The sequence below is a fragment of the Lampetra planeri genome, chromosome 26, assembly GCF_965212315.1.
Source record: "Lampetra planeri chromosome 26, kcLamPlan1.2.h2, whole genome shotgun sequence".
Lineage (NCBI taxonomy): Eukaryota > Metazoa > Chordata > Hyperoartia > Petromyzontiformes > Petromyzontidae > Lampetra > Lampetra planeri.
This window is the reverse complement of record NC_136132.1, coordinates 3,812,532-3,831,763: the sequence shown is the minus strand read 5'-3', so window position 1 is coordinate 3,831,763 and position 19,232 is coordinate 3,812,532. Positions and strand designations below refer to the sequence as shown.

Genomic DNA, 19,232 nt, shown 5'->3' with positions numbered 1-19,232 from the left:
TCCAACGCGTGTTGAGTCGTTCCTTTTTTTACATCAAGTTTCGCCGTCGAGACGACAAAAGCATTATTCCTGTCTGGGCTACGACACGGTCGTGGATACACCCGTCACTGAATGGCTCGCCTTTGTGCTCATTACATCTCCACAAACGCCACTTAACAGCGGGTGACGCAAACTTTATTTCTAACTAAACTGCACAGGGATAAAGTGCCTGGCATGTAAACGTCAGCGCTGTGATTCATCGCAGAATATGCACTTCTGCAATGAAATTACACATTTGACTCGTGTTCGCCAATTCGTACCGTGCATGTTGCTGTATAATGACATAAATGCCCATAGTCGTCTATATTTTATATATTTTCTTCTTTGTAAGGCACTTGGAGAGTCAAATTTGGTCAAATTGTGGTTGAAAAAAACGTGAACTTTGACTCAACCGTTGCTATTCAAACATTTCCATCGAGACTGCTGCATTTTGATGTCAGTTATTCTAAAACTGGAGTTGCATCCTATAAATAAAATGAAAATACAGTAATTACACAACTTAATTGTGGGGTCATGCTGGGCTGTCTCACACAATGATGCACAGGTAATTACTTTATTACACTGTAATGTATATATATAGAAAAAAACTCTGAATCATAGTCGCGTTACACCTTAACGCTCAACCTACAACCCATGTCCCCTCATCGCTGCCCCGTGATCATTCTCTCCGCGTTCATGCACACGGACACGTAGGAGCATCTCGTCAGAGAAAGGAGGACTTGGCGTGCGAGTCAAGTTACTTGCCACTCGTGAAAGAACACGTACATGGGGTTGCTCTGGAATGACTCTTCGTGTACAGAAAGCCACACGAGCGGGTACGGGAAGACAAACTGTGAACGTGGCTGACTGACACGTAACGTTTCGGGTGACGAGCCTTCCACGGCCTTGGCCGATGTGAGTATAGTACCCTCGCAATTTCTTCACAAAGCCGTACGAATGTTTACAGGGGATGGGATTTAAACAAAAAAATGTTGGGTGACATGAAACAACCGAAAGCCGGCACTTCTCGACCCCATCTTTCCAGTTCCTGCACGCATGCGATTTCTTTGGACAAGGAACTTCAACGAGTCGTTGACGGGGAAGTGCACAGTTCGCGATAAACCACACGGTATGTTGCAACATTACCCCCCCCCCCCGCCCCCAGGGAGGTGGCGTTATAAGAAGCGGATCGGCACGGGTGGAAGACTTCACTTCACCAAGCGCGGTTGCTTTATTCAGCGCTCGCATTTTTGTTTTCTGTCGCCGATGTCACGCCGACGCAGCAACGCCAGCCATAAGTCACTAAGTGCATCTAAATTTTTTTTTTATTTCTATAAAAGAGCAAAGGTCCATCCGTGCTCGGCGTTAAAGGGAAAAAAAGGGGTGGGGGAGCAGTTAATATTAACCGGCGGTATCTACAAGAACGTTCAATCAACTTCCACGTTCAGGTGAGTGAATTTATACTTAAAAACAGTCGCGCGGAATGGATGCCAGCAAGACGCACTGGGAGATAGCCCCACTCCCAAAAAAGTCACCTCCGTTGAATTTGTGCAATTGTGTGAAGCGGCCACGAGAGAGTAAGTGGGTTTCGTTAAACAGGTTTATTCCATACTCTTGGGTTCTTTGGGTAAAGTCACGTAGGTATAAAATCAAATAAATCACGACGTGCCCTTGTCTAGGAGGCCGCTCTCCTATGTTACAGTTACATGCTAATTTCTCACATTAACATCACTAGCCCCGGCCACTTCTTTATAACCCTTGAGCTATACCCATTTAACACCTTTTAAAACAGTCTGCCTCAGCAGCAGCAGACCATGCTTTCCCACCTGATGAAGGACGCTTGTGTTGCGCCCGAAACGTCGTGATTTATTTTATTCTATACCTACGTGACTTTACCAAAAGAACCGGATTCCTGCAGTCACGAAAGCTTGAAAATCAAGGTTTATTCCAATTAATTATTCGGTTATTGAGGGTGGAGTTGTTAGATTGTGTCGGTGCATTGCCAATGTTTATTTATAACCCTCAACCAACCGAGCGAGACAATCAAAGTGTGTCCCCCAATTAGTTTGGTTTTTTTCCAGCAAAACTGGGATGTTGAAAAGCAATGCTGGTTGTAATTTCCAGCATCATCAGGGGTTAACAAAGCGCAGTTCTCATGCGAGACCTGTGCTGTTGCCCACGTGATAACTTGGTTTCATTGGCTCTGTCGGGTGGTGGAGGGTAATTTCCAGCATCATCAGGGGTTAACAAAGCGCAGTTCTCATGCGAGACATGTGCTGTTGCCCACGTGATAACTTGGTTTCATTGGCTCTGTCGGGTGGTGGAGGGTTAAAAAAATAACGAGAATGATGACATCATTCTTACACGGTATCACCCATATCAGACTAATTATGAGCCACAATCATTGGCTTTGCCATGTGTCGGCCAAGGCGAGGGTAGGCGTGCAATTAACGTGTGGAGTGAGTTTCTGGCTCGCACACTCTCCCTTGGCGTGACGGTTCACCGGTGTCTGGAAAATCTCTCGCTCACTCGGTCCCCATTGACTCTCCCCCTCAGTTCCAGATCTTTCTCCAGCTCTGCCTCGTCTCCTCCGTCATGAATAACTGCCCGGTATTGTCGCGTTATTTGCCTGGTATTGTCTCGTGATTTCATTCTCAGAGGCGTAGCTAGGATATTTTGCGCCCGGGGACGAACTATAAAATTGGCGCCCCTCCCCCCCCCCAAGGTTTAATCACATTTTCCTATAACATCGAATAAGGAATAACAATTTAAATTTTAATGAAACATTGTATTTAAAGAAGCAAATTTATAGAAATGATATGACATGGCTCACTCAGTCACTGTCGTAGACTGGTTGACATAGTCTACAAAATAATTTTTTATCTTTATTTCACTGTCGCAAACTGGTCAATCACGTAATCAAAATCAGTTTTTTCCAATGTTTCTCTTTCAACGCTAAGAAGAGCAAGATCGCTGAGACGATCTTGTCCCATTGAAGCCGCAATTACGACAAAATAAGTTTCAATTTGCTGAACGACCGCTCACAGCTTGCAATTGAAACTGCTATTGTTAATACAATTTGCAGTGAAATTCGCAAATTCGGAAATATGTTGTCTCCATAAAACACAATAAAACCAAGAAGATCCAAAGGAGTTTCTGGTAGAACTTCATTCCGGTTACTGAGCAGCATTTTGCAATCTCCAATTTCTGTGAAAAGTTCGTGGCCATTGATGTCGGTGTCATAGAAATTTCCGAAATCTGTGCAATTTCGACGAATTGCATCGACATCTGTGTCGGATAGAAGAGTTTTGACGTCCAGCAGAAATCCAAAATTTGTGTTCAGGTTTTTTAGTCGTAAAAACCGTGTTGACATCTCCTTGTAAGCCTCATTTTGGCGCCCCTTTACTTTGGCGCCCGGGGACATATGTATCCCATGCCCCCCCCCCTAGCTACGCCTCTGTTCAGTATCAGTGCTTTTTCAACTCCTAATCTTTGCCTCAACAGTTGACACTGTAAAATTTAGCCTCAACTTTTTTTGGCAGTTTCAAAGTATGAAAAATAAGAATAGGATTTACTCTTTCTGGCAATAAAAAAAGGTGTTAAGATGTTAAAACACCAAATAAGATACCTTTTGCAAGGGATCAAGTTTGCATTAACCACACGTAATTGTGTTGAAAATACGAATAAACATGCTCTGATAATATACGCATTTTCTTTGAAGAAGGTTATCTCTAGTGTAGGCCAATCAGTTTAAAAAACAATGTGTATATTATATAACACTGCTCTGCAAGTTTCTGAATGGATACCTTGGCTCATGAAATGACACCATGTCACTATAGTTGGGAGAAAGACGAGAAAATATCAACGTTGAAGAAGAATCCGTGGTCATTGCACATACTCTACAGTGTTTTCTGGTTGCGGTTTATCACATTTACAGCCTTTATGCCAACCGCTTTTGGACGAAGGTTGTGGGTTATGTAGGCAGCGTCACAACTGCACACACTGAGTCACATTAGAAACATCGATTGCCCACTCCGATGTGTTCGAGGGCTGTTACCTCGCGTTGTTCGGCACGATCGTCAGCGCTTCGCTGAACGCGCTGGGGGAGCTTCCCCAGGAAACAAATTCGCGCTGTAACAGGATCGAATGAATCCGCGACGGAATGAATGGTAAATTGTGTGAATCTAGCAGGAAGTCAATCAGCGTCAAGAAGCGGCCTCATATGGGTTTTTTCGATCCACAAATCGTCTTTTTACATGCAGAAATCATGTGCGATCCACAAATCGTCGGTTTTAATCTTGAAATCACGTGACATGAGTCACTTTAACGATTAAAAATGTTGTATTCAAAATATCACAGCTTGATCTATGCTTGGTCCATGCTTGATCCATGCTCGAACACAGAGGCACATGTATTAAAAATATCATAGTCATGCTTGATCCATGCTATCCCAGTGCAGACGCGGCTGTTTTCGCTCGCGACCCCTGTGGGTGAACGCATGGCACGACTTCTCAAGCTCCTCGCCTTGCTGCTCAACTTGCTCGTCAACCGGGCCGATTCAACGCCAACTACCAGAGACACCGACGCGATGGCGACAGCGCTGAGAATACTAAGCGAAGCTCCTCTCATAGATGGGTGAGCGCTTCTCTACCCCTTCTTTGCACCTTCCATTAGTTGTCACCCTGCAACGCTAAACATCTCTGGAATTCATCTTCTTGGTTCTTTCGGTAAAGTCACGTAGAAGGGAAATAATTAAATAATAAAATACAACATAATGAACAAAAAATTCTCACGACGTTTCGGCTACAATGCAAGTAGCCGTCCTCAGGTGAAGAAACAGAGCTGTCGGAAAGACAGCGTCCCAATGAAAGACAGCGTCCCAATTCATGAAAAACAGAAGTTTCGTTGGAAACGCTTGAGCCTCGGTGGACCAAACTTCTATCAAACGCACGTTACACAATATGCAATTGTCAATCAGCGACGATTCGTGTACCACTCGCCACTGACGTTAAACGTGGCTGGTAATGAATAGAACTCGGGTAACCAGGTCGCATCACCGCTCCCTACACACACACACACCCACACACCCACACACAGAGCCCCCATATAGCCTTGACAGACTGTTGGGGCAAGTGCTGTTAGCGAGCACTTATGAAGGCCGTAACGGTACACGAGGGAGTGGGTGGCCAGCACCACGCCCGACCGCCTTTGTCTCCCCAGTGGCGATGTTTACACACCACACCAGGTACTCATTTCAGGCTGAGTCGACCTAGGGGAGGTCCAGGACCGGTTCAGATAATCGTCACTGGTGTTGGCCGTGAGCGGGAATCGAACCCGGGTCGCCGGCTTCATAGCGCAGCGCACTAACCGCTACACTACCGCTCCCCACAACCGCTCCCCACACGCACACACACACACGCACACACACGCACACGCACACACGCACACACACACACAGGCACAACGACTGGCCGCTGCAGTTGCGTCGGCTGCACCCAGGTGGCATTCGCGGTGTCAACCTGACCTCCATCAACTCGACGCAGACCAACCTGGAGCGAATTCGGCGCGGAAATGTCTCAGCCCAGGTGCGTGCGTGCGCGCGCCACTGCCAACCCACCTCTCACTCTGCAGGACACTTGGCAATCAGCGATCTCTCACCGCGGGAGGATCTCACTCACGTCGACGTTGACCTCACATGGCATCCCTCAATGTCAATCGAATTAAAAAAAAACAATTAACCCGTAAAAACAAAGTTTTTCACTATAAATCCTTTATATGCGTGGCGGCTAGAGTCCTCTCGTCCTCTGGCTTGAGATGGCTGCCACCTATGGGTCAGATGATTGCCTGCCACCATTAAGCAATTGGTAATTAAATATAATATATTTTTTCCTAAAAAGTGTAAAATTTTGGAAAAACATTTTCACGAAAATAAATTGTCACGCACAACGAGTCTGTGTGCAAAATGTTAGCTCGATTGGATCACGGGAAGTGGGTTAAAAAACGACCGAAAGATTTGCACGGTCGTAAGCAAGCAAGCGAACTTAATATAAAGGATTTAAAAACTCTCCAGTGTGCGACTGCGTTCATCTGGAACGAGACCGCGCAACATCTAAACGACGCAATGTTCGATACACGAATGAGACATCGCAGCGATACACTCCGCTGCGCCTGCATTTGTTGCGTTGCATCTCCATCAGCCGTACGAAACGAGGAGCATCGAATGTTACATCTTTAAAGGCGCCTTACTTAAAACTAAGTCCCCTGTACGTAAAATGATTTTTCATGATCATGGCTAATTAAATTGTAAGGATTTTTGTTAGGTCGATCTCCTGGCGTGGCAGTTGAAACAATAGTGCAAGTCTCTTAACCCCCCCAACCCACCTCTGTCTTCCCAGCAGCATGAATGGGTACACCAGAGTAAGTCGATCAGCTGGTCGCACGTGGTGAAATGTGGATACTCCCACACCTCTTCCAAGACACCTGGCCAGTGTGGAAGAGTAGGCCAAATACTATTCTTAGGTTTTTTCGGTAAAGTCACACAAAAACCTAAGAATATGATTCCTTGCAGTCACGAAAGCTTCAAATCTAGAATTAGGCCAAATACTTCCTTGAAGGGCTCTCTGGAGCTCCTGCCGGTGGAGGCCCTTCATAGGTGGATAGCCCCACTCCCAAAGAAGTCACCTCCGTTGAATTTGTGCATTTGTGTGAAGCGACCACGATAGAGTAAGTGGGTTTCGTTAAACAGGTTTATTACAATTTAAAGCTTTAGTGACTGCAGGGATTCATCTTCTTGGTTCTTTCGGTAAAGTCACGTAGAAGGGAAGTAAGAAAATAATAAAAATAAAACATAATAAAATAATTATGTTTTATTTTTATTATTTTATTATTCCAATTAATTATTCGTTTCTTTAGAGTGGGCTTGTTAGATTGTGTCGGTGCATTGCCAATGTTTAGTTATAACCCTCAACCAACCGAGCGAGACAATGATAATGTGCCCGCCAATTAGTTTGGGGTTTTTTCAGCAAAACTGGGATGTTGAAAAGCAATGCTGGTTGTAATCTCCAGCGACGCGGCGCTGGAGATTACAACCGGCATCATCAGGCGTTGACAAAGCGCAGTTCTCATGCGATGACCTGCGCTTCCGCCGGCAGCGACCGCCGAGCGAGAAAATGGCATATAAATAACGCGATCTAAACCCAAAAATCGTTGATTATGAATAACATTGGTCGCGAAAGCCTACGTGTTAAACTGAGAAAATGGCACTTCGAAATCAAGTTCAAGTTCATTTCAAGTTCATTTATTAGGTATAGCCCTGTGAACCATTCGGCTCTTGAATATGGTGCAACCGCAACAAACAAAAAACATGAACAAAAAACATCTTAAAGTGAATATGTGACTAAGTGCAAAGAAAAAATCCAAGAAAAGACAGCAAAATATTGCAGAAAAAACACCGTGTACACCAACGCTGTGTGCAAAAATCCCAGTGGGATGCAAGTCAAACAACCAACAACAACCACAAGACAACTTAGATTAAGGCCATCAGTCTAACTCTGTACTACAACAAACAAATATGGCTAAACCAATACACTTTTCGAAATCACCAAAATAAATACATGAAAGCAATGAAACAGTGATCATAGGAACAGTGATGGAATTTTCACAATAAATGGCATAAACAGCATGTACCACCAAAAACCCTGCAGCCAAATGTTGACCACTTACCTCCCGAATGCCAAATCACGTACCTGTGCCACCGCGATCGGCGCTCTGCCAACCAGTGGCCCCAATATAAGCCAACTGCCTTCTTTATTATTATTATAACACGCTTTCATTTAACTCACTCTGTCTGTTGTTGTTGTCATCGTTGTTGTATCCTCAAATCTTGTAACTAAATTTTAACCCACTTCCCAATGTGGTATCGACTGCAAACTTGGTATACTTATGTCATACTGATGACAATACTATATTCCATCATAAAAAAGAAAAAATATTTTTTAAACATTCTTTTTTATATGTGATGATTCGGCTTGGGTGTAATTGTCCACGGTCAACTGACGTTGCCTGTAAATCTCCACGGTCCCTTACGTTGTGGCAAGCTTCGGGGCCACTTCCTGGAGTCGTGGAGTTCTTCCATTACTAGTACATGTCATAAAAGCGTGTTTAAAAAAAAGTTTTTTTTAATATAACTTCTGTTTTTTATTCCGAGCGGCCGTCCACACCCGCCACAGTTCTGGTCAGCATACACCATGTGCAGCACGCAGAGCTTGGATGCCGTGAGGCTCACCCTGGAGCAGATCGACCTCATCCATCGCGTGGTGGAGAACTCGGCGATCCTGCGCTTGGCGTTGACCGCACAAGGTGAGTCACGGCCACGCGTGGTCCGCTCGACTCACGGCAGAGGGACAGCCGGGGTTTGTGTAAGTCCCCTCGTGCGGACGCGTTCTCCCGAAACACCGCGCCAGTTTCATCTTCGCACGAGCCAAACGCTCTTTTTAAAACGTGGAATTGACCTAAAGCGGTGCAACGCAGAACCCTTCTGATAAACAAAACAAAAAGTGCTGGGAGTCACGAAAGGCGTTCGGGTAAACTTTTGAGGACAATCTCAGAAATATTTTCTCCGTCGAATTTTTGGTGGAATCTGACGCCAAGTGACGCCGCCTTTTCTTGCGATTTAATTTAACGATCTTTAAAAAAAATAAAAACCTGTGTTCGCACGCCAACTCGTGCTTGTCAGACCGCCAAAGCTCAACGCGTGCGCAGCGGGGGGGGGGGGGGTGGAGCGTGTCGGTGGGGGGTGATTTTTTCTGCAATATTTTGCTGTCTTTTCTTGGATTTTCAGTTTGCACTCAGTCACATATTCACTTTAAGATGTTTTTATGTTTTTGTTTGTTGCGGTTGCACCCGATTCAAGAGCCGAATGGCTCACAGGGCTATACCTAATAAATGAACTTGAACTTGTATCGGTGGTGGTGGTGGTGGTGGGGGCCCCGCTCGACCTTTGTGCGCCTGCTCAGACATCCGCGCGGCGTGGCGAGCCGGCAAAGTGTCGAGCCTCATCGGAGTCGAGGGCGGCCACTCCATCGACAGCAGCCTGGGCGCCCTGCGCACGCTGCACCGCCTCGGTGCGCGTTACATGTCGCTCACTCACGACTGCAACACTCCCTGGTGAGTGGTGAGGGTCGCGCCACTCCGCCGCCGTGCGTCTGCCAGCTCCTCATTGCGCAAATACGCGTGCCGTCTCAAGGGGGGGCTCGCGTAAGACTTTGGGCAAATAATACCTCGCTTAAATTTCGATGTAAAGCTTTCGTGACTGCAGGGATTCATCTTCTTGGTTCTTTCGGTAAAGTCACGCAGAAGGGAAGTAATAAAATAATAAAAATACAACATAATAAAATATTTTTTTAATTTTATTATGTTTTATTTTTAAAAAATTATTAAAATAAAACATAATTAAATATTTTTTTATTTTATTATGATTAATTTTTATTATTTTATTACTTCCCTTCTACGTGACGTCACGCAGAAGGGAAGTAATAAAATAATAAAATTACAACATAATAAAATATATTTTTTATTTTTTTATGTTTTATTTTTAAAAAATTATAAAATAAAACATAATAAAATATTTTTTTATTTTATTATGTTTTATTTTTATTATTTTATTACTTCCCTTCTACGTCACTTTACTGAAAGAACCAAGAAGATGAATAGATCGCTTAATAGAGGGGTGGGGGGGGGGGTGGATCGCGTAAATATGTAAATGTGTCGTTAAACGAGCCACCGCCCGACACGTAAAGAAAACGTGGCCAATTCGTCACGAGTACAGTAACACCGGTTGTGTGTTGGAGAGCCAAGCCACAACATTTACAATCTGAGCATGACGTTTCGCCAGTAATTACAACTAGCTTCATCAGGCGACAGACCGTTGGGTGGTGGCGGGTTTAACGACACATTTATATATTTTCGTGATCTAACCCCCTCAAAAAACACCTCTATTATGGATGATATTGGTCGCGAAAGCTTCCTACGTGTTAATATCTTGCTCGGCTACCTGCCATTCAAGCCTGCTCGTTGTTCTTGAAAAATTCATCAACAATTATATTGTCGCAAATGGTTAAGCAACGCAGTGTGCGTGATAAAAGATCAGCAATGGAGGAACTGCGCGTGTTTCCACTCTGTGTGCGTGTGGGTGTACACACTTGCCACACCGGGGGAGCGGTGGTGCAGCGGTTAGCGCTACGCTGCGCTACGAACCCGGCGACGCGAGTTCGATTCCCGCCCACGGCCGGTGACGATGATCTGAACCGGTCACGGGCCTCCCCTAGGTGGACTCAGCCTCAAATGAGTACCTGGTGTAGCGATGTGTAGTAAACATCGCCACTGGGGAGACAAAGGCGGCCGGGCGTGGTGTTGGCCACCCACCCCCTCGTGTGCCGCGCCGGCCTTCATAGGTGCTGGTTAACAGCACTTGCCCCGACAGTCTGTTCAGGGCATACACGGGCGGTCTTTGACTGTGAGCCACTTACTAACCCAGATGTTGATTACAGGGCTGACACGTGGCTTGTGGATGTTGGAAAGGTGCAGCCAAGGAGCCATGGCTTGTCAACTTTTGGAGCGGTAGGTCTGACAACCATGACCCCTGTAATCACAACAACACCGAATAAAATATCAACTCTCTTTTTCAAAAAAGCGTCCTGCTTTAGGATTTTTGCCACTGTTTTTATTGTTAGTCAATGAGCTTTTGGCATGTGGGAGGAAATCCTGTAAAGCAGGGTGCCTGGATAAAAGCTACGCACGCGTGGGAGAAACACGTCACGTTAGTCAGACGATTGAGGCAATCCATGGCTGCAACTGCCATCTGCTGGCCACCTCGCAGCCCTAAGGAGCCGTCCATAAATGACGTCACGCACCTAGGGGTGGAGGGTGGGAGGTCAGACATTTGTGACGATGTGTGACGTCACATCAAAATGCGCAACTTTAAATAAATATAGAATTGTTATAACAAAACGAATTGTTATAACAACACTCCTACAACATCAGTGCAGCGCCACATTGAATACGCACGACAATGGCAATAGTTTAAAGCGATTTGAAGCATGTTTTATTTTCAAAATGGAAATGTGGTTTTGGGGGGGGGCAGAGCTTTGTGACGTCATATTTGAGGGGGGGTCTGACTTTTTGTGACGCCGTGTGACGAGGGGGGTGGGGTCTTAAATCGCGTGACGTTATTTATGGACGGCCCCAAAGTAAATCGCAGGTCAAATATCAGGTCTTGATTCCGGTGTGTGTTGCATACTCAGTGTATGTCGTGGGGAGCAGAAGTTTCTCGTGGTTAGCGCACCACGCGACAAACCCGGCGACCTGAATTCGATTCTCCCTCACGGTCAATAACAGAGGCGAATATATGAATTGGTCGTGAGCCTCCCCTAGGTCGACTCAGCCTTATGTGAGTACCTGGTACTGTGTGTAAATACGGCCCCATGCGGCGTGGTGATGGCCACCCACCCCGTCGTATGCTCGCTAACCGCACTTGCCCAACCAGTCTGTTACGTATGTTGAACTTCTTTCGCACCGTACGTAGCCTAACCGTGCTAATCGGAGGTTCCGGGGGAAGGACAACACAACCGAGCACAGCAAACAGTTCTAAAGAAATGAGTTTTTCAAATGCTGTACAGGGGAGTCTTCGTCTTGGGTCAGCGTGCGCCACATTGCCTCCCCTGTGCACGCTGCTGCAGGCGGTGGTGCGGGAGATGAATCGTCTGGGCATGATGGTGGACCTGTCGCACACGTCCCTGGCCACCGCGCACGCTGCCCTCGGCGTTTCGAAAGCCCCCGTCATTTTCAGCCACTCGGCGGCCAAGCAGCTGTGTGACCACGGGCGCAACGTACCGGACGAATTGCTCAAGGCGCTGGTGTGTGTGCACGAGTTCACGGCCAATGCAGCCGGCAGGCAGGCGTCACGCATTCGACATTTTCATCCGCGATTGTCATCATCATGGCCACGCACGTTATCACCAAAAGTTGTCACCATCATGGCCACGCACGTTATCACCAAAAGTTGTTATCTTCATTATCAACATAAAATGTATGTCATCGTCATCACAAATGGTGTCACCTTCATTATCACCGCCATACAGGAAAGATGACTATTGCCATCATCATTACAAACAACATCATTATCATTACAAATAGTGCCATCATGACAACTCTCATCATCATTACATGATCGTCTGAGTCATTATGATCATAAACAATGCCATCATTGTCATCATCATTACCATCACCATAATCGTCATTGTCAGAGCATAATCATACTCATTCCTGGTATATCTATTGCTATATGTGTAAAATTTCGCCGATTTGCAAGTCCGACACATGTGTAGTGTCGTAGATGGGCAGCGTTTACCGGCAGTGGTAGACGCCAGGGGAGGGGCTGCAGTACCAGCCCACAACAATACACATGAATAAAGTCTCCCCTTTTAGCTTTCGAAACAATTCGAGCAAGCGCTGTCCATGAGCACCTGTGCAGTCACTCGCACACAACTCGCAGCGATCCGGCTAAACGGTGACACCTCTCCTTCCAGGCCTCCAACGGAGGCATCGTGATGATAAACTTCTACAACAAGTTCACTTCATGCGGAGGCGCGCCCAGCATCGCCACCGTGGCTGGTAAGGCATCAGCGGTGCAGCGACCGTTCAGAAACGACGGCGCACATTCGGCTTGGCTCCAAAGTCAATACACGCGCGTCATGAGATTTACCAACCTGACCTCGTGAAGTGTGCGGTCAAAAAAAGACAACCCTCGCGTCTACTCCGCTGTGCGGATGGATGGCTTTCAATCAGCAGTGGATCGCTAAAGGACTGTCTACACATCAGTACTTTTGGACAAGAGCAGCATCGCCCTGTTGGTAGTTAAACAGCACGTAGCGGATGATTTGAGGGTCACGCTTCGATTCAGGCATCGATTGGTATCGTGGCGAATGCCGCGTCTTTAGCCGCTGCAGCGTTAACGTGAAAACAATCGTGGGCAACTTAAATTGATTACAATTAACCGACAAAGCACGAGTCGATGCGTGCATCGCGAGCTTCAGAATCGGCTTCAAGTTGTGTATCGCTGCATCGGTACATTCCTCGTAAAAACAAAAGGTGTCAGTTTTGTTGCCAGATAGAAGGGTAAAAAAACAATTATCACATTCCTCGTAGTTATGCAGGGTGGCAAAAAATCAAGACGTGTAGAATTATTATTATAATATTTTTTAAATGTTTTTTTTTTAGCAAAATTTCAAACTGATTGCCATTAACGTTAATGCACGTATGCAATTATTTTTTATAAATTAATTGAGGACTTCGTTAAAACGATTACAACTAATTGAACTCGTTCTTCTTTAGTTAAAATGTCAGCTGAAACGGAAGAAGAAATATAGATGTCAAGAATGGTACTAGATTACGTATCAACTTAAAGAACAAATAAAACATTTTAAATAAATTAATTAACCCTGCGTGTGTCCAGACAATTGGGCCACCCAAGTAGATCTCTATCCCGACCTTTTGCCAACCGGTGGAAGATCGGGGGCAATTGGGTACATTCTAATTCGGCGAAACTTTTTTTTCCCCACGCTTCCCACGCTTACGGGGCTTAACACGACGTTACGAATAAAGATTTCAAGTCGTCTGCGATGATAACGATTTACGTGCGAACTAACGGTCATCGTCGCGTTTCACCCACCGCAGATCATTTCGACCACGTCAAGAGCGTCGCGGGATACACGGCAGTGGGATTCGGGTCAGACTTTGATGGAGTAATGAGGTACAACGACTCACGGATGATACGTCGCAGAGAATTGTAATCAGAGATGTAGAGACGCAGTATGCGGAGGTAGGCTTATGACCAATTCACTTGGAATGGGCAACCACCACGCATGATACAGGCATTGTAAGCTGCTGCGTGGGGCTACGTTTTTAATACGGAGCAGTGCAAAAAAGTCCATTGTTGTTTCTGCACTATGTAACAACATCGATGCTCACCACCTTCACCAGCCCGCCTCTGACCAGCGTGGTGAATTATGTTCCTAACAACTCCCGTGACGGAAAGGGGAATGGGGAGGACTTCTTAAAGTGGCCCGACAATGGGCGGTTACATTCATTGATTATTGACGGCCCATTTGGCAGACCAGGGAGTCTCTTTTCTGTTTTCAGGGAGAACGTTTCGCGGTGCGGATTGTCGCACGATAGACGGTGAAGTAGAACCTCACTCCGACTCGCTCAGCCCTCGTTTCTTCCTCCCTGTGCGCCCCCCCCCCCAGCTTTCCCGATGGTCTCAAGGACCCCTCTGGCTTCCCATTATTGGTGGCCGAACTCGTGCGCAGACGTTGGAACGACACCGAGCTGAAGGCTGCGCTTGGGGGCAACCTCCTGCGCGTGATGGAGAAAGTGGAGGAGGTAATGATGAGAATAAGTATAACCCGTCAAAACAAAGTTTTTCACTATAAATCCTTTATATGCGTGGCGGCTAGAGTCCTCTCGTCCTCTGGCTTGAGATGGCTGCCACCTATGGGTCAGATGATTGCATTGCACTATTAAGCAATTGGTAATTAAATATAATATTTTTGTCCTAAAAAGTGTAAAATTTTGGAAAAATCTTTTCACGAACATTAATTGTCACGCACAACGAGTCTGTGTGGAAAATGTCAGCTCGATTGGATCACGGGAAGTGGGTTAAAAAACGACCGAAATATTTGCACGGTCCTAAGCAAGCAAGCAAACTTAATATAAAGGATTTAAAAATACGCTCACTCTGCTGAACAACAACATGGCAGGTACAACCTGAAAAACACGTCGTACAACAACAACCGCGAACACCTACACAGTGATCAGCTGGTGGTGAGTTGTTTAAACACGAAAGCATCCACCTAGCACTTTTTACATGATGAAAAATGCACTGATGCCAAAATCAAATGTTGCCTGGAAGTCTAAATTGGCAAATGCATTGAGGGTGTTTTTGTTATTTGTGCTTGTGCGCCACTGCCAACGCAGCAGCATCACCAAGTGATTTGTTTAGATTGATAAAGGAAGTGTGAACAGTTTAATTGGTGTGGACATCTTTCAAGAGTTAACTTTCGGTTGGCCTCTGATTTCTTCCCATCTTTTTTTTATTAAACTGTGGATTGAAGAATGATAATGAATATAGTGTTCATGTCTCAAAAACAGTATCCATATTATAAACAAAACTCAGCAGATAATACGTCACCTCGTGATAATAGCTTTTTTTCGCAGTAAAAGATTTGAGCTATAATGCTTTTTATTGTTTCATGTAAATGTGGCTTTGCGAGAGTGTGTTTTGGATGAAACAAGAGGGTCCAAAAAAATCCAGCTATGCAATAATTAAAAAGGCTAACGAAGATTAATTTTAAAATGTTAGAACTGTCATTTATTTGATTTGCATTCATAATAACGGCCGTCTTGAGTCTTGGTAACTCACTCAGCGTTCTTCAACACTGTCCTGCAATTAAACATCATCGTCAGCCATGATTAATCCACTGCCGGATGAGGGCCTCCCCAAGCTTCCGCCGTCTCTCACAATGCTGCTGCAGTGCAGTAATCCACCTGGCACCCGAGCTGATTCAATTAACACTCCCGACATGCAGCAGCAGCAGCAGCACCGTGAGATCGGTTCATACGCACGAGCGTGAGAAGGACTGTGGCTTCATCTTCTTGGTTCTTTCGGTAATGTCACGTAGAAGGGAAGTAATAAAATAATAAAAATAAAACATAATAAAATAATTCTCACAGACGTTTCGGCCACAACGCAAGCAGCAGTACCGAAAGAACCAAGAAGATGAATCCCTGCAGTCACGAAAGCTTTACATCGAAATTTAAGGACTGTGGCATCATCGCGGGACCGTGTGCGATTGCGACAGCGTGTGGGGGCCTTCATCCAGCAGTGGGCGGAACATGACGACTAACAACATCGACGAGCGTGTGCGTTCTTCTGCTCTTAACCGTGGCACGTGCAGGTGAGCCGCAATCACTCGGAGAACGTGCAAGAAGATCTGATTCCAGTGGATGAGCTGGGGCCCGAGTTAAAGTGCCGCACGGCATACGGGCACCCAAAGAGGGTGCCCTCCAGGTCACGTGCATCCCGAGGCCACGGCGCCCATCAGCTGCTGCTGGTGCTGCCCTCCCTCCTGCTGGTGCTGATGAGCGCTCGCGACGCGCACTCGTGACGTGGACAGGTGGCGCGGAGGTCAGAGCACTCCGCCCGCAACGCTCAGATCCTGGATTGGATTGCGGATGACCGGCCCCTCTGGTTTAACGGGGTTCTCAAGTTGAGTGAGTTACGGATCTCAGCCCGGTCACCAATGACTACAGCAAACCTCCCCCTCTTCTCCCCCCCACTCATCATATTAAAAGTTTTATCTGGCAACAAAACTGACAGCTTGTTTTACAAGGAGTCATGTTTGCATTGGCCACAATACCTGCGGTCGGAATGCAAACATAAAACATAACTCTGATAATGTATGCACTGTCCTTGAAATTGATTGGTCCACACCCGAGACAACTTTCCTTAGAGCCTAGTCTCACATGGTGTTGGACCAGATGACGCCAAAAGGCGCACAACTCAAAGACAATGCACCATCAGAGTATGAGAGCTCGGGGTAAGCATTTACACCATTGGAACCTCCTTTGCCAGTAGCAAAATATGATAATTGTTTTTTTACCCTTTTATCTGGCAACAAAACTGACACCTTTTTTTTACAAGGAGTCATGTTTGCATTGACCACAATACCTGCGGTCGGATATTAACAGTTGGTTACGCATTTCATTTGCTCAAATTAAGTGTTGAAATATTGGTTTGACTGTCAGGTAATAAACGTTGGCTTGTGGGAGAGTGCTGCGCCCGACTGTGCGAATCAACTTGTCACTTCTTCTTGGTTCTTTCGGTAAAGTCACGTAGAATGGAAATAATAAAAATAAAACATAATAAAATAATTTTATTAAGCATAATAAAATAATTTTATTATGTTTTATTTTTATTATTTTATCATTTCCATTCTACGTGACTTTACCGAAAGAACCAAGAAGATGAATCCATGCAGTCACGAAAGCTTTAAATCGAAACTTGTCACTTGAGAAGTATTTCAGTGATATCCACTTCCGTGGAGCTCTCTTGCGTTGGAGGGTTACCGATAGGTTTCTCTATCAATTCAAAACATCACTGGTGACAACACTCGGCTTGAAATTGTAGATAAAGACAACATTTTTTTTAATTTTAAACTCACTTTGGTGATAGGGTGACACACCATACTGTACTTAATATTCAGAAACTGAGCAAGTAAAAGTAGTAACACGCCTTTAGCAAGCTAAGCAACTGCGTATGAGGGAACGTGTGAAAATGTTTGGTTTAATTTTTTTGAGTAATTCACAATTTAAAGGCACAGTACTCGCAGTGTGCCCAAATATTCTCAGACTTTGGAAGCTAAGCAGGTGCATGGCCTGGATAGTGCTTGCACGGGTGACCAACACGTATTGCAGGTGCTATAGGCTGCTTCGAGGCTATGGCAGCACAAGGCAGTGCAGGAAAATGCATCGTTGTACTGCACGTATATGCTCCCACATCTGCTTCCTTGCCATCGACTCGCAATGACCAGTGTGGTGAAGTATGGTCGAATAACCCTCACGACCTGAAGGGCGTGGGGAGCCACTCATCCAGCAGTGGATTGGTAAAGGGTTGTACACGTGGTATTTAAAAGAAAATCGCGAGAGACGAAAGTGTGTTTAAAAGTTGGTATTTGTTCAATAAAACTGTTCACATTTCCACACATCAATTGTGTACGTGCATCGTTGTGCACGACTGTAAATATAATGTCCTTACAAACCTGGCCTCAGCCTATTCTAGGTTAACTTGGCCTAAAATCAGTGCGTGAGTGAGGCACGTGAACTTCAGTCCCCAGAGAAGGCCCATACATACATAGAAATAACAGAGCTCCATGGAGTTGGATGCAATACATTGCTATACTGTCATCTGGCAAACTTGCAGCCCAATGTAATACTGTACAGTATGCAGGGACTCCTCTATAATACAGTTTTTTTGGGTTAGATCGCGTACATATATAATGCTGACCGAGTAACTAATTGGCACGTTCTGTTTACGTGACAAACCTTACTGATTGGCTGTGTCGGGTGGTGGCGGGTTTAACGACGCACTTATATTTACGGAATCTAACCCAAAAAAAACTGTATTATGGATCATATTGGTCACGAAAGCCTAAGTGTTAAAGGGACTCCTCCACTTACGAACATTTGACTTACGAACTTTCAGAGATACGAACAAACCTGTCCGTATGTCCAGTTGCCTGTTCGGACCGAGAATCGTAAGTTCAACCGCCGCGCAATGGATGGCGGTGATGGTATCTACATCTGCAGAACGTGAAGAACCAGTGGCATCTACATCTGCAGAACATAAAGAACCAGTGGCATCTACATCTGCAGAACATGGAGAACCAGTGGCATCTACATCTGCCGAACGTGAAGAATCAGTGGCATCTACATCTGCAGAACGTGAAGAACCAGTGGCATCTACATCTGCAGAACATGAAGAACGAGTGGCATCTACATCTGCAGAACATGAAGAACCAGTGGCATTTACATCTGCAGAACATGAAGAACGAGTGGCATCTACATCTGCAGAACATGAAGAACGAGTGGCATCTACATCTGCAGAACATGAAGAACCAGTGGCATCTACATCTGCAGAACATGAAGAACCAGTGGCATCTACATATGCAGGACATGAAGAACCAGTGGCATCTACATCTGCAGAACATGAAGAACCAGTGGCATCTACATCTGCAGAACATGAAGAACGAGTGGCATCTACATCTGCAGAACATGAAGAACGAGTGGCATCTACATCTGCAAAACATGAAAAACCAGTGGCATCTACATCTGCAGAACATGAATAACCAGTGGCATCTACATCTGCAGAACATGAAGAACGAGTGGCATCTACATCTGCAGAACATGAAGAACGAGTGGCATCTACATCTGCAGAACATGAAAAACCAGTGGCATCTACATCTGCAGAACATGAATAACCAGTGGCATCTACATCTGCAGAACATGAATAACCAGTGGCATCTACATCTACAGGAGATTATACAACGTTTAAGGCTATTCCCCGTATTTAGTGTACACGCCGTACAACATGTTTGGAA

At 45.4% G+C, this 19,232-nt stretch overlaps 1 protein-coding gene across 9 annotated transcripts; it reads left to right on the top strand.

Annotated features, from left to right (window-relative positions):
- Positions 1-136: 136 nt before the first annotated feature.
- LOC144727588 (dipeptidase 1-like) lies at positions 137-17,839 on the top strand. Of its 9 annotated transcripts, XM_078606505.1 has the most exons (13): positions 137-933; positions 1,184-1,466; positions 2,575-2,628; positions 4,478-4,653; positions 5,477-5,603; positions 8,247-8,376; positions 9,033-9,183; positions 10,566-10,635; positions 11,754-11,930; positions 12,603-12,687; positions 13,750-13,825; positions 14,322-14,457; positions 16,032-17,839. In XM_078606505.1, the coding sequence occupies exons 3-13, from the start codon at positions 2,614-2,616 to the stop codon at positions 16,239-16,241; spliced, it is 1,353 nt and encodes a 450-aa protein (XP_078462631.1). In that variant the 5' UTR covers positions 137-933; positions 1,184-1,466; positions 2,575-2,613; the 3' UTR covers positions 16,242-17,839. The 9 variants fall into 9 exon arrangements, with proteins under 9 accessions (XP_078462631.1, XP_078462633.1, XP_078462634.1 ...); XM_078606507.1 differs by lacking the exon at positions 2,575-2,628; XM_078606508.1 differs by lacking the exon at positions 2,575-2,628 and having other exon boundaries at positions 4,473-4,653.
- Positions 17,840-19,232: the final 1,393 nt, after the last annotated feature.